The 13972-nt window shown below is 40.6% G+C and overlaps 1 protein-coding gene across 1 annotated transcript; it reads right to left on the bottom strand.

Annotated features, from left to right (window-relative positions):
* Positions 1–2740: 2740 nt before the first annotated feature.
* Positions 2741–12630, bottom strand: lurap1 (leucine rich adaptor protein 1). Its single transcript, XM_063064383.1, has 2 exons — positions 12262–12630; positions 2741–6167 (listed from the first exon to the last, which is right to left on the bottom strand). Exons 1-2 carry the CDS (start codon positions 12496–12498, stop codon positions 5580–5582), a joined length of 825 nt encoding a protein of 274 aa, XP_062920453.1. The 5' UTR covers positions 12499–12630; the 3' UTR covers positions 2741–5579.
* Between the last annotated feature and the right edge of the window lie 1342 nt (positions 12631–13972).

The following is a 13972-nucleotide window of genomic DNA, read 5'->3' as shown; positions in this document are numbered from 1 at the left end:
CAACCTTGTAAATCTCCTCTGCACCCTTTCTATGGCTTCCACATCCTTCCTGTAGTGAGGCGACCAGAACTGAGCACAGTACTCCAAGTGGGGTCTGACCAGGGTCCCATATAACTGCAACATTACCTCTCTGCTCCTAAATTCAATTCCACGATTGATGAAGGCCAATGCACCATACGCCTTCTTAACCACAGAGTCAACCTGCGCAGCTGCTTTGAGTGTCCTATGGACTCGGACCCCAAGAACCCTCTGATCCTCCACACTGCCAAGAGTCTTACCATTAATAATATATTCTGCCATCATATTTGATCTACCAAAATGAACCACTTCACACTTATCTGGGTTGAACTCCATCTGCCACTTCTCAGCCCAGTTTTGCATCCTATCAATATCCTGCTGTAACCTCTGACAGCCCTCCACACTATTCACAACACCTCCAATCTTTGTGTCATCAGCAAACTTACTAACCCATCCTTCCACTTCCTCATCCAGGTCATTTATAAAAATCACGAAGAGTAAGGGTCCCAGAACAGATCCCTGAGGCACACCACTGGTCACAGACCTCCATGGAGAATATGATCCGTCTACAACCACACGTTGCTTTCTGTGGGCAAGCCAGTTCTAGATCCACAAAGCTATGTCCCCTTTGATCCCATGCCTCCTTACTTTCTCAAATTGTTCTCAGCTAAACAGATTTCCTTTGTTGTTTCATTATTTTTCAGATAATAAAATTGAAAGTCGCACCACATAATTCAGTTCATTTATAGTTTGATTGTAGAAGCACGCAAAGTATTTAAATAGCATTTTCTCATTAATATACTTATACAGTACATAGAAAAACAGGAAATTAATCAGATCAAGATAAACAGCCCTGAAATTCTCTTCCATTATGTAACATTTACCACAGTTCAGGATCACAATTCACATCATAATCATAACATTGACATGTTTTACTTAAAGTTGATAGATTTACTACCACCCAAATTTTTTTCACCTAAAACTCTTAATTATTTCAGTTTCCCAGATTTACATGAGCACATATTTTTACATAATGCATTTGAATACTTTAATCATAAATTGTATGAAATGCAGTCCTTTGACCACTTAGCTGAAGTCGTAAATGGCACCATGGAAAGAACAAAGGCTTGGAAGTTTGTGAACTTGTGCCCGTCAAAGGAGGATTGGTGCTAATTCTGTAGATGAGATTCAAAGCAGCTTGTTCATCAGTTGCAGCCTATGAATTGCAGCCTCAGACTATAGCTGTGTTTCTGCCATATCTGTATATGGCTAGATTGGAGCCTGTGTTAACAGCACCTCAGATACTTCATGGATGCATTAATGATTGGGACTGATACACTATAAGATAATGCATTAAGATGGTGATACAATGAACATAATGAAGGATATGTTCCAATTGTATGTGCTAACGAATATTTTTGGAATAAATATGGCAGCTGTGACCTTTGTTGGAGACCATATCATGCTGTAAAGGAAGCCACAGGCACCATGTCACATGTGCTATAGTTTTACGTGCCTCAATCACACTGCCTTCTGTCCTTGAGATGTCTGTGACGCTGCAGATGCGATCTTCCACCTGTTTGTGGATTGTGCATTTCCCAACAAGGTCTGGAAATTGATGCATTTGCCTTTGATGAGGTTCAGCCCACAGCACTACGTAACAGAGGACCCTCTGCTCCATGCTCCACGGGTTATTCTCAAGGACATGTACTGAGGCAAACATCAGCTGCCACTGCGAGGTCATCAACTTGATGAAAGACGCACTTCAGTCTGCCACAGGGAAGCTTGGTGCAGCCACTGCAAAGACTCTGTGGGCAAGGATGCTGCCACCTCAATACTCTGAGACTGTGGCTGTGTTACAACCTCTCCAATGCTTCATGGAGCATTGCTTCAGGTGGAAACATGAGTGGCATTGGATGTAATTGTCATACTATGAACATGTCATGATTATGTAAATCATGAATAAAGTAAACTTTTACAGATTGTCCAAGCAAGAGTAGTGGTACCAAGTGACCAGTGAGCACTTTCACTGCCCCTACTTCAGAGGCCGGAAAGCACTGGCACTTCTGTTCCAATAGATGCAGAAGGTAGTAACGCAGGGCAATTATAGTTGCCTTGAATGTTCTGTCCAGCCCACTGTGTTACTGTGAAGTATACAGCTACCCTTCCATTGTAATGAATGTATTACGCAAAATGCAATGAGAGGTGATGATGATAAACGATTATTCAAAAATATTCTGTGCACAGTGAACAAGTGTTATGATTGATTAGTGTAAATGTGATCAGCTATATAACACAATCAAATCTTTTGGGATCATTTAGTATTTAAAGTGGTCTAATCAATAGGATGAGATGTGCTGCGGTTGGGGGAGGGGTGGGGGAATAGAGGGAATGTCTCAATATTGTTATTATGCCAGTCAATTCAAGGAGCATGCTTTTTTTAAAAATTAGAATAAATTCCTTTACACAAAATCAGAAAACAATACCAATAGATTTAAACCCAAAATAACTTACTATGTATTGAATATATTCAATATACTCCCAGTGGAATGAAATAAAGCATCAGGAAATGATATGCAAAAACCAGGAAACACAGATTCACAGTCCCAAAATACCCTAGAAACAGCCACACATTGTGCAAGGATAAAAGAGGAAGATTGGAGACATCTGTCATATTTCACAAAAGATATCATGGGGGTGGAGGGGTGGGGGGGGGGGGCTATGGCTGTAGGTAGCAGGAAGGGCTCCAAGTTGCAGCATTGCATTCTATCCTGGTTAAGGTTCTAACACGTCTCATCACTTCTGGCACCATAAATGAATAATTAGATAATGACCACAAAGACAAAAGGACAACAAGTAAAGCACACAAAGGAACTCATTTTAGTAAGGTTTGGTCAAACATTATCTAATTACACGCAGCTTGAAATTTGTAAAGAGTTTAATATCTCTGCAACCGTATTGATCTGTAATATTTTAAAGCTATCTGTTCACTCATTAGCAACATTGAAAAGTATATTACCAGACTATGATTATATTTTAATCATAAAACTAAGCTTTGAGTTTTATAGTAAAATATAAAATGTATCACCTATATTAAATACAGTTAACAATCAAAGCAGTTTTGTACAAATATTAGTTTAGCTAAAATATGACAGCAAAGACCAAACAGAATTAAGTTCAGTATTATTAAACAAGTTAAATTCAGAAAATTATACAACACACAGGCACATACCATACACATCTCACACACACGCACAATTTTCATTGCATAACAACCATCAAACTTTAATATTTTAGTGCATTATGTCGCTTTGCTAAAGAATGTCTCTTTTCCTACTTCTGTTAAAATTTGGCAGACACTTAATCACCTTATGCATCAGTATATATCAACAAAATATCTATCTAGATAATTTAATAATCAATTGAACAATAGAGGTCAGACATAGTTTATCCGTAATTAATTTGATCACTCTTTATCCCAGTTTTCAATCCAATCCTAAATTTGCACTCCAAATGCAAATTGATTCAACTGATAATTTCCTCCTAATCCAAAATGGCTGCCATTGATGCACATGATTTTAATTTTGCTAATATTTATTAGCATACATTAGTAACTGGACTATGCTTTATGAGTGTGGAGGTAAAATAGAAATATGAACGCAAACGTTTTGGCCCCATTATCAACTTTGCATTAGACATACAGTTCACCGTACACCAGTCATTAATGACTAACTGCATTAAGGATACCTCCCACTAAATAAAAATACAATAGTACTGTGTGAGCTTAGATCAGGGGAAATATGGAGAGGTAGCACAACTAAACCACAGACCCATCGTGCTGGAACCATACTAAATGAGACGAACATTGAAAGCTCAAAGCTTGTGGGTTTGCAGGAGGAACTTTACCCCACTACACTCTAATATCCCTGATGACTTCCAATACAGTGCTTCGTTGCTGAATGCATATGCCCAATTTGTTGGTATGATGAATACCTTTCAATTATTGAGACTAAAAAGGACCAAAGCTCAAGACAAAGTCTTGAAAAATATTCCCTTCCCTTTCCTCCCCACATTTGTCAACTAATTTCAGTAACAAGATTTCAAGAGCACGAGATTGCTCAAACACTGACTATATTCTTAATTATTTATAAACTATCCCAAACTTTCTAGTTTTTGATTAATGTTTTTCTCCAAAGAAGATATTATGTATTTGTTACTTTCACAATTTAGTTTGTTTTTGAATAGAGGGAATAATCAGGTGATATACAATCCAATAAAATCTTGTATTCCAGAAGTGATTGAATAAATCAAGTCACATTATAGTTACAGTATTGCAAAAGCAAATTTCTCCAGTTAGCATCACTCAAAACTCTGAAAATATAAATTTTTGTACCTTCTCAAAACTAAACAAGAAATTTACACCAGATCTCCAACCAAAAAAGTTCTACATGAAACGATGGTCCTGCCCATAATCTCTGCGAAAGTGCAAAATGACATTGATACGTCCAATTTACTGGAGAGAAAAGGTACCTTTATAACCTTTCCAAGGTTTACTCAAACAAAAATTCCCAGCCAGAGAGAGTGACTAACTCACAGTATTGACCTGTAATTTAATCATGAAACAGAATTTCAGTCTTCATCAAATCAAAAGAGAGGAGGTATGTACAAATTCTCCCCATAAAAGGCAAGAACTATCTACAGAATGAATTATAGTTTTACAAGAATAACTCAGATATTAAGCTTACACGACTATTTAAACCTGCTGAACTTTTGGAAACTTCCCTCTCCAGCTTAGTGAGTGGAAAAAACTTTAAATGCGGAGTGATCGTGTAAATATGCCTAATTTTTCAATGGTTAAGCCAATACCTCAAACGTGCACTAACACTGCAAAAGGAAGTGCTTTCCATGTTATAAACATATTACAATTATTATGCTTCCTAATTACTGAAATCATTATATCTTCCATGACATAACAGTAAAATTCAATGCAAGATTTCAGATAATCCCTTCTGTTCCCAAAATGGTATTCTGCATGCAACATTTCTATCTACTGAGAGTCAATGTAGTGGATATACAGCCTTCCCTTAATACCCATAACAACCAAAATGCATTTTTAAATTATAATGATATTGGCGTATTGAGTTTGTGATAAAAATTTTCAGCTTCATTTCCAGCTAAACATTCCTGGTGTAAGTCCAATGCTATGCCTAACCAGACTGCATTTTGTTCCAATGTCAAATTCACCCTGCACCCCAGATTCAAGCTACATTAATAATACAGCTGTAAACCACAGTGCAAATTATTTACACTGACTTGGGTTCTAATCTAAAAGAAATTTCATTTTAGTTTTCCAATTTCTTAAAACTGATATTTTCTCAGAGTTACAATTCTGATCCTTGAAACATTTTACTTTTATTGTAAAAGTAACTTTAAATTCAGAGATTTTCTGTATTTTACCAGTCTGACCCCCTATGTTTATATTTGGCTCTGTGAGATTACTCAGTGGTTCCAATGGAGATAAAGTATCACTTCTTTGACCATATCACATCAACCTGATATTCTCACAGAAATGTTATGTCATCTTGTGACTGCACCCAGTGCCAATGGGCATCATATTCAATGTGCATTTTATTTTTACAGCTATCATATTCACTTTTCCCATGTTTCTGTGCCTTCAGTTTCCCAACATCTTTGATTTGTTTATCATGAGAGAATTTATTTTCCACATTGCAATCTGCTACAAAGTTTCCTTGTTTTTCCATGAAGCCATTAGCAATATTGTTCTGTTGGCTGTGTATCTCATTGGGATAGACTTCTTTCTCCATTGTAGTGAAGGGGCCACCCGAAGGCATTGAGGACAAAGGATCTACAGTGGTCTGACAGTATTCATCCATATCATCAGCCAGAGTATCCAAAAAGCTTCCAATAGAAATCCCATCCAATTTATCGTTCGGATCCTGGAGGCTGTTCCAGCTACCTCTCCTCGAGGTCTCCTGGCTCTCAACGAGGCTGTACATACTGCTAGTGAGACTGCTGCACCTACTGGCAAGAGTGCCCTTTTCTTCTAAAATCCACTTCACCACCTCAATCCCTTCATTAATGGCCATCAGTTGGTGCATGATCTTGATATCAACTGCCCTTAGATATGCCTAATGGTAAAAAAAGAGAGTCACTAAAATATTAAAAACTGCCTATGTTACAAAATAAAATTTTATAAAGCTCATTTAAGATTTTGCTGATCACCTTCATTTTAATAACAAATCATTGTATTCATACTCTTCAACAGTTAACAGTATTAATTCAGGATTACACTTTCACCTATATTTTAAATTAGGACTCAAAGCACAAATCTGTCATTGATCTGACAGTAGGAATAATTACTTTGGGGAGATCATTACTGGCACAGAAGACTAGATAATATACAGAATCTACAAACTGCTATTTAACATACCCACACAATTCTTTTTTAAATAGGACAATGCAGGAAGTTTTAATTAAGTAAGCTTTTCCTTGGATTCCTAGAGAGGACATCCATGAACCAATTTTTTTCTGGAAAATTTGGCATAATTTTAAACACCTCAGCTTTCACAAGCTCGATCTTTTTAAAAACCCAATTTCAAATTTTCAAACAACAGGAATTCTGCAGATGCTGGAAATTCAAGCAACACACATCAAAGTTGCTGGTGAACGCAGCAGGCCAGGCAGCATCTATAGGAAGAGGCGCAGTCGACGTTTCAGGCCGAGACCTGAAACGTCGACTGTGCCTCTTCCTATAGATGCTGCCTGGCCTGCTGCGTTCACCAGCAACTTTGATGTGTGTTGTTCAAATTTTCAAACTGTTTTGAACACATCATCCACATTAATAGTCCAAAATTCCAGCATTATAAACACTCCCTCATTATACACCTTTGCATTCCCGAACAAGATCACATAGCTGATCGACGATTATGTCAAAGGGGCTTAAGTTATCATTTTTCCAGTGTTAGCATTACTCCATAAAACCATCCGTTATCACCAATTTCTTCCCAAATGAGAGAGATATTGGAAAGTCATTAAAATAGGTACCTTATATACCAAGATGGTAAGATTGTCTTTATAACATAACTTGCTGCCACGCTTGCTCTACACAAAATTATTCACTTCTTCATGGCACTGACATTGGTAGTTGTCTTTACATCCCCAAAACAATGTTATGCTACTTTAGGTGGACCTTCAGTGGTGCCTTATTTGTTGTTTAATCTGCCAACATCCACTAAAACAAAACTAAACTATATAAATGCTCTTCATCATAACAGCATATCCAGCCCTCTGGAGAAGAGCACTGCAGGTGCTTTCAACATATTCTTGACAGTAGATGACCTTTTCTGTCATCTACTACAGAGACAATTTTCTCGCTGTTCCTGTGTCTTACGTCCAGCCAACCCATTTCCCTCTACACTCACTGACCTGCATAGACTCTCCATAAGCCATTCCTTGATTTCAAAATTCTCAGCCACATTTCCAATTTTCTCCATAGCCTTGACTCTCTCCTTCTCACTTTTCAACCTCCTCCTATCTACAATGCTAGACCATATGCTTAAGCATTCCTAAATGCAATCACTATCATAGCCATCTTCAAATGCCAATATATAAACATTTACAATTCCATCCCCAAATCTCCCACCACTCTCTCATCACCTTAAAACCTAGTTCTTTGACCAAGATTTTGTCCATCTGCTTTCACATACCTAACTAATGTTTTGCTTGATAACACTTGTACAGTGACTTGAGAAAAGTAGTTCTATAAAAATATAATATTATAGCTATATAAAATATCCCAGCTAAAACATCTCTGCTGCATATCCTTTCAAATCTGGGAATAAATGCTGCCACAACTGGTATAGGAAGTAGCTCCACCAAGTGGCAAACACCCTCTGAAATGAAGAGGTCCGTGTCACCAACCCTAAATTGGAATAGCTGTAGGAATGTGAAAGGCAGAAGTGCAATCATATAATTGCAAGAGTATAGCTCTGCCAAAGGGAAACGGACCACCAAAGGAAAATACTCTTTACTTTGCAGAAGAACATCAAACATATCCAACTACAAATTTACACCAACCTGAAATTGAGGGAGATGTTGACTTATGAACAGTGTTAGCCTATTAGGGTGCCACAGTAATGAAATGGTTAGTGTATAGCATTATAGTTCGGGCCATCAGGGTTCCGAGTTCACATCCAGTGTCCACTGTTAACAGGTTTGTACATTCCTTCCTGTGTGCACGTAGGTTTCCTCCGGATCCTCCGGTTTCCTCCCACAGTCCAAAAATGTGCTGGTTAGAAGGTTAATCGGTCATTGCAAATTGTCCCGTGATTAGGATAGGGTTAAATCAGTGGGTTGCTGGGTAGCGTGACTCAAAAGGTTGGAAAGGCCTGTTCCACACTGTATCTCTAAATTAGTTAAACTTTGGGAGCTTGAGATCATTTCTGATTTTATTCCTTTTACAAAGTTACAATTCCACAACAGATTTCAATGACACTTAACTCAACTCTGGAGCATCTGGACTGCAAAGATGCACAGAATCTCATTATTCACTACAGCTCGGCAATAAATGCTATTAACCCCTCAAAGCTAGTCAATAAGCTTCAAGACATAGGCATCAATACCTCCTTGTGCAATTGGATCCTCAATTTCCTCACTTGAAGACTCCAGGTTGGCAACAACATCTCCTTCACAATTTCTATCAATGCAGGTTCACCACAGGGACTTGTGCTTAGCCCCTGCTCTACTCACTTTACACTTATGACTGTGTGGCCAAGCACAGCTCCGCTCCCATATTCAGGTTTGCTGACGACACCACTGTAACACCCAAATCAAAGCTGAGATGAATCAGCATATGGGAGGGAGACTGAAAACCTGGCTGAGTGTTGCCACAGCAACAACCTCTCTCAATGTCAGCAAGACCAAGGAGCTGATTATTGACTTCAGGAGGAGGAAACCAGAGGTCCCTGAGCCAATTCTCAATGGATGAATCAGAAGTGGAGAAGGTGAGCGACCTTAAATTCCTCAGTATTATCATTTCAGAAGACCTGTCCTAGGCACAGCAAAGGAAGCACAGAACTGCCTCTACTTTCTTAGAAGTTTGCATAACATCTAAAACTTTGACAAACTTCTATAGATGTGTGGTGGAGAGTATATTGACTGGCTGCATCACACCCTGGTATGGAAACACCAATGCCCTTCAATGGAAAATCCTACAAAACGTAGTGGATACAGCACAGTCCATCACAGCACCCATCGTCAAAGTCTCCCACACCAAGGTCAAGCTCTTTTCTTGCTGCTGCCATGAGGGAGGAAGTACAGGAGCCTCAGGACTCACACTACCAGGTTCTGGAACAGTTATTACCCATCAACCACCAGGCTCTTGAACCAGAGGGGATAACTTCACTCAATGTCACCTGCCCCATCACTGAAATGTTCCCACAACCTATCACTCACTTTCAAGGACTCTTCACTTCAAGTTCTCGATATTTATTGGTTATTTGTTTTTATTTATTATTTTCTTTTTGTCCTTGTTGTATTTGTACAGTTTGTTGTCTTTTGCACACTGGTTGTCCACCCTGTTGGTGTGGTCTTTCATTGATTCTATTATGGTTATTGGATTTATTGAGTATGCCTGGAAGAAAATGAATCTCAGGGTTGCATATGGTGACATACATGTACTTTGATATTAAATTCACTTTGAACTTCATGATTTCCTTCTCTTTGCAAAGTTAAGGATGATTTTAGGTTGTCCCAAATGGTCTGACCAAGATCAATGAATCCAGCATAATTAGATCAAATCTTGCCTGCACTGGTCTATTGACTCAGACACAGTCACATTTCTTTGGTGTTGAAGGAAAACATAAAATGGATTATCAGTCATAGCTCATTCAGTTGAACACTCCACAGAGGTTTCACGAAGTAGGTGATTCTGGAAATGCTCTGGTTATGAATGAGAGCTGGCCTCCATGAAAGTTTGCGATCTGACAGATAATGTATCAGATATTCAGGCTGCTTTTGCCATCAGGACCAAGGAGAAGATTTATTTATTGCAAAGGTATGTCTATTTCTGTCACAGAAAACTAATTCACCCCCTCTATATTGAATAGACTGGATGACTGCAATGCAAATTTTACTGGTTTCCAAAGCAATCTATTGACAAACTTTAACTCATTCAGAATGCTGCTGCTAGACTCAACTAAAACAAAGATGAGATAGAATATCACTCCTGTCCTAGCTACTTTGCATTGGCTTCCTGTATCTTTTAGAATTGGTTTGAACATTCTCTTTCTTGCTTTTAAAGCTCTCATTACTCTGGGACCAAAGTACAGTACATCACAGAATCACTTTCATTCTATAATTCTGCTCAAAATCTCAGGTCTTCTGCCAGTATCTTAAATTTAAACACCCTTCCTCAAAAGATGATTAGTAGGTAAACTTTTAAAACTATGCTCCCAAATTGTGGAACTCAAAACCTATAAGGGATGAGACTCAGTTGACACTTTTAAACACCAACTCAAAACCTATTTAACCTTGTTTTTAACTAAAATCTTTTACTCTTTTATTTTCATGTTTGCACTCAGTATATGCGACAATAACAAGACAATTACCACAATTATCAGATAATAATAATTTGTCATCCATCTTGGGCAATTAGTTATCTATAATTAATATATTGCTTATATCCTGCAAAGCAGCACAAATCCTGGATGAATCATTTACAATCATTTAGAACTCATAAAAGCAGTATAACAAAAGCAAACTAAAAATTAAAAAAAACAGTAAACGTTGGAAATAATTGACAGATCTGATAGCATCTGGGCGGGAGAAGGCTTGCTTCCGGTAGATGATCAGAAAACAAGCCAAGTCATACGTAACTGCCATAATAAAAATACTACAATAAAAAAAATCTGGCATCCACGTCAAACACCTCCAAACTGCCCTAATCAGGGTCCATTCATTTATAACAATGGGTATTCATAAGTTAGTTCTGGACTCAGGTGAAATTGTTGGGAATGGGGCGAGAGAAATGAAAAGGGAAGAAGATGCAAGTTTTTTTCCAGCGGGAAACCAGATACAGTAATTTCACTTATTAAAATACCAACAATAAACCCAGATGATACTCAAAGATTATTTAAAAATCTGACGGAATTCTCGCTTTAAATGGACGATTGCGCGTGTGGCGCAACGCAGCGCTGAAGATGGGACAGGCTGCTGGTGCCCGTAGCCGTAATAAACCTGCAGACGCGGTCATGGTTTAGCTTCAAGTATCCGCAGCCTCGGCACAGTCAGGTAAACAGAGAACACTGGTTTGGCCGCAAACCAAGGAAAGGAATGGATTTTTTTAAAGCTGGTTCATAAAATTGCATTGGTTTGTTCATGCACCTGTTGTTCCTACGTTTAACTCGTGCGTTTTGTTGAATTCTACTGTGAACTGATCAGAACTTACGAATTGTGTTACGGGTGGGAGAGCAAAAAATTTAACCAATTTACTTAATCCAAACAAAAACCATGACTCATCTGCGTTTAAAAAAATGCAGCCCCCATCTGCATCCGGGGTCAACCCTGATTATAAGAATTTGATCAATGCCGCGTCTTCTACTTAAAGGCACGTAGGGAGAGCCCCAAACATTACAGCAAGCTCCAGCAATCACCCGCACCCGGAGTCGAGTACCGGCATCGCGGTACTGGGAGCTTGAATCCCGTGCCAGAGAGAGTAACCAGCCACTTAAATCATCCAAGCCTCTGCCGAAAAGCTTTAAGCGCGAAGTGGCCAATTACATTTTTTTTAAAAACACCCAATTGATCATAGGTTATGGAGCTGGGTCGTTCCGCCATCCGCAATTTCCCCTCTGTATTTGCAAGCAATAAAGGAAAGAGTTAAAGTTAATAGTGCTCAGGCGTCAGCCGCTCCTGAAGAGTGCGTTTGGCGAGGTTTGGTTGTCTTTCGCAGCCTGCGGGAACCTCCTGTCATGAGAAACATTAACAAGTGTGTTACCGATATGTGTCATTGCTCCCGCCGTGAAGCGGTGAACCAATGTAGCTGGTGGTCAGTCTGCTCCTCCTTCAGGTGACGGTTGAGGGATTATTGTCAGTGTAGCTCGGAGGAACTTCGCTTTGGGGATTCGACACCGGAGAAAGGGGAGGGGGGTGTAAATAAAACTGTCTATGACAAGACCTGCACCTTTAAGCCACAACCCCCTCCCCCCTTTCGCTGCACCTCACCATTTCCAGCCTCAGCACACGGATCTTCTCCGCCAGCCCCTGAGGCAATCGCCTGCCCGGAGCGGCTACGGGCACGGGCTCACCGCCGGCCCCGGGACCGGGAGCTTCCGCCTTGTCACCGGACGGCCGAGCCGAGTCCTCCCGCAGCCAGCGCAGTAAGCCGTCGGGCATCTTCCGTCCCACCTTGTGCTCTAAGTCCTTCAGCTCGGGCAGGGCCTCGCTCACACTGTCTTCCATGGCGGTGGCTGTCTACACGATACGAGGGTTGAGGCCAGCTGAACGGACTGCCCCGCACCTCCTCATCGCCGACTTCCACCTGCAGCCATGAATGAATGAATGAACACTGCGGCGAAGGCGGCGCCGACACTGCGCCCGCCCCCTCTGTACCGTACTGCACCTAAACACGCCACTACTGCCGAGAACTGTTCCATTGTTGCCTGTCATAGCCAGCAGGCTGGGCCTTCAGTTTCCCCTCGCCACCACATTTGCTGAGGGAGCGCCGCAGTCTCCTAGGTGACGTCTTTCGCACCAAGGTCAGTGGATTGTTAAAAATGCCCTGAGCAGTATTTATCTCTCAAACAGCATTAGAAACAGAAACACTACTGCACAAAACAGGCCCTTCGGCCCACAATGTTGTGCCGAACATGTACTTACTTTAGAAATTACCTAGGGTTACCCATAGCCCTCTATTTTTCTAAGCTTCATGTACCCAGCCGGGAGTCTCGGTAAAAACCCTATCGTATCCGCCTCCACCACTGTTGCCGGCAACCCATTCCACACACTCACCACTCTGCGTAAAAAAAAATTACCCCTGACATCTCCTCTGTTCCTACTTCCAAACGCCTTAAAACTATGCCCTCTCGTGTTAGCCATTTCAGCCCTGGGAAAAAGCCTCTGACTATCCACACGATCAATGCCTGTCATCATCTTGTACACGTCAGTCAGGTCACCTCTCATCCTCCGTTGCTGCAGGGAGAAAAGGCTGAGTTCACTCAACCTATTCTGTTAAGGCACGCTCCCCAATCCAGGCAACATCCTTGTAAATCTCCTCTGCACCCTTTCTATAGTTTCCACATCCTTCCTATAGTGAGGCAACCAGAACTGAGCACAGTACTCCCAAGTGGGGTCTGACCAGTGTCCTATATAGCTGCAACATTACCTCTCGGCTCTTAAACTCAATCCCAGATTGACAAAGGCCAATGCACTGTATGCCTTCCTAACCACAGAGTCAACCTGCGCAGCAGCTTTGAGTGTCCTGTGGACTCAGACCCCAAGATCCCTCTGATCCTCCACACTGCCAAGGGTATTACCATTAATACTATATTCTGCCATCGTATTTGACCTACCAAAATGAACCACCTCACACTTATCTGGGTTGAGCTCCATTTACCACTTCTCAGCCCAGTTTGACATCCTATTGATGTCCTGCTGTAACCTCTGACAGCCCTCCACAATATCCACAACACCCCCAACCTTTGTGTCATCAGCAAATTTACTAACCCATCCCTCCACTTCCTCGTCCAGGTCATTTATAAAAATCACAAAGAGTAGGGGTCTCAGAACAGATCCCTGAGGCACACCATTGGTCACCGGCCTCCATGATGAATATGACCCATCTACAACCACTCTTTGCCTTCTGTGGGCAAGCCAATTCTGGATCCACAAAGCAAGGTCCCCTTGGATCCCATGCCTCCTTACTTTCTCAATAAGC

This window comes from Mobula hypostoma, chromosome 12 (genome assembly GCF_963921235.1).
Source record: "Mobula hypostoma chromosome 12, sMobHyp1.1, whole genome shotgun sequence".
Lineage (NCBI taxonomy): Eukaryota > Metazoa > Chordata > Chondrichthyes > Myliobatiformes > Myliobatidae > Mobula > Mobula hypostoma.
This window is presented reverse-complemented; position numbering and strand designations above follow the sequence as displayed.

Excerpts from the sequence above, each read along its gene's own strand:
- lurap1 (XM_063064383.1), bottom strand. The coding sequence starts at position 12,498 with ATGGAAGACAGTGTGAGCGAGGCCCTGCCCGAGCTGAAGGACTTAGAG. Across the intron at positions 6,168-12,261 it reads GTGTGCTGAGGCTGGAAATG|GCATATCTAAGGGCAGTTGA; the intron begins GTGAGGTGCAGC and ends TTTTACCATTAG.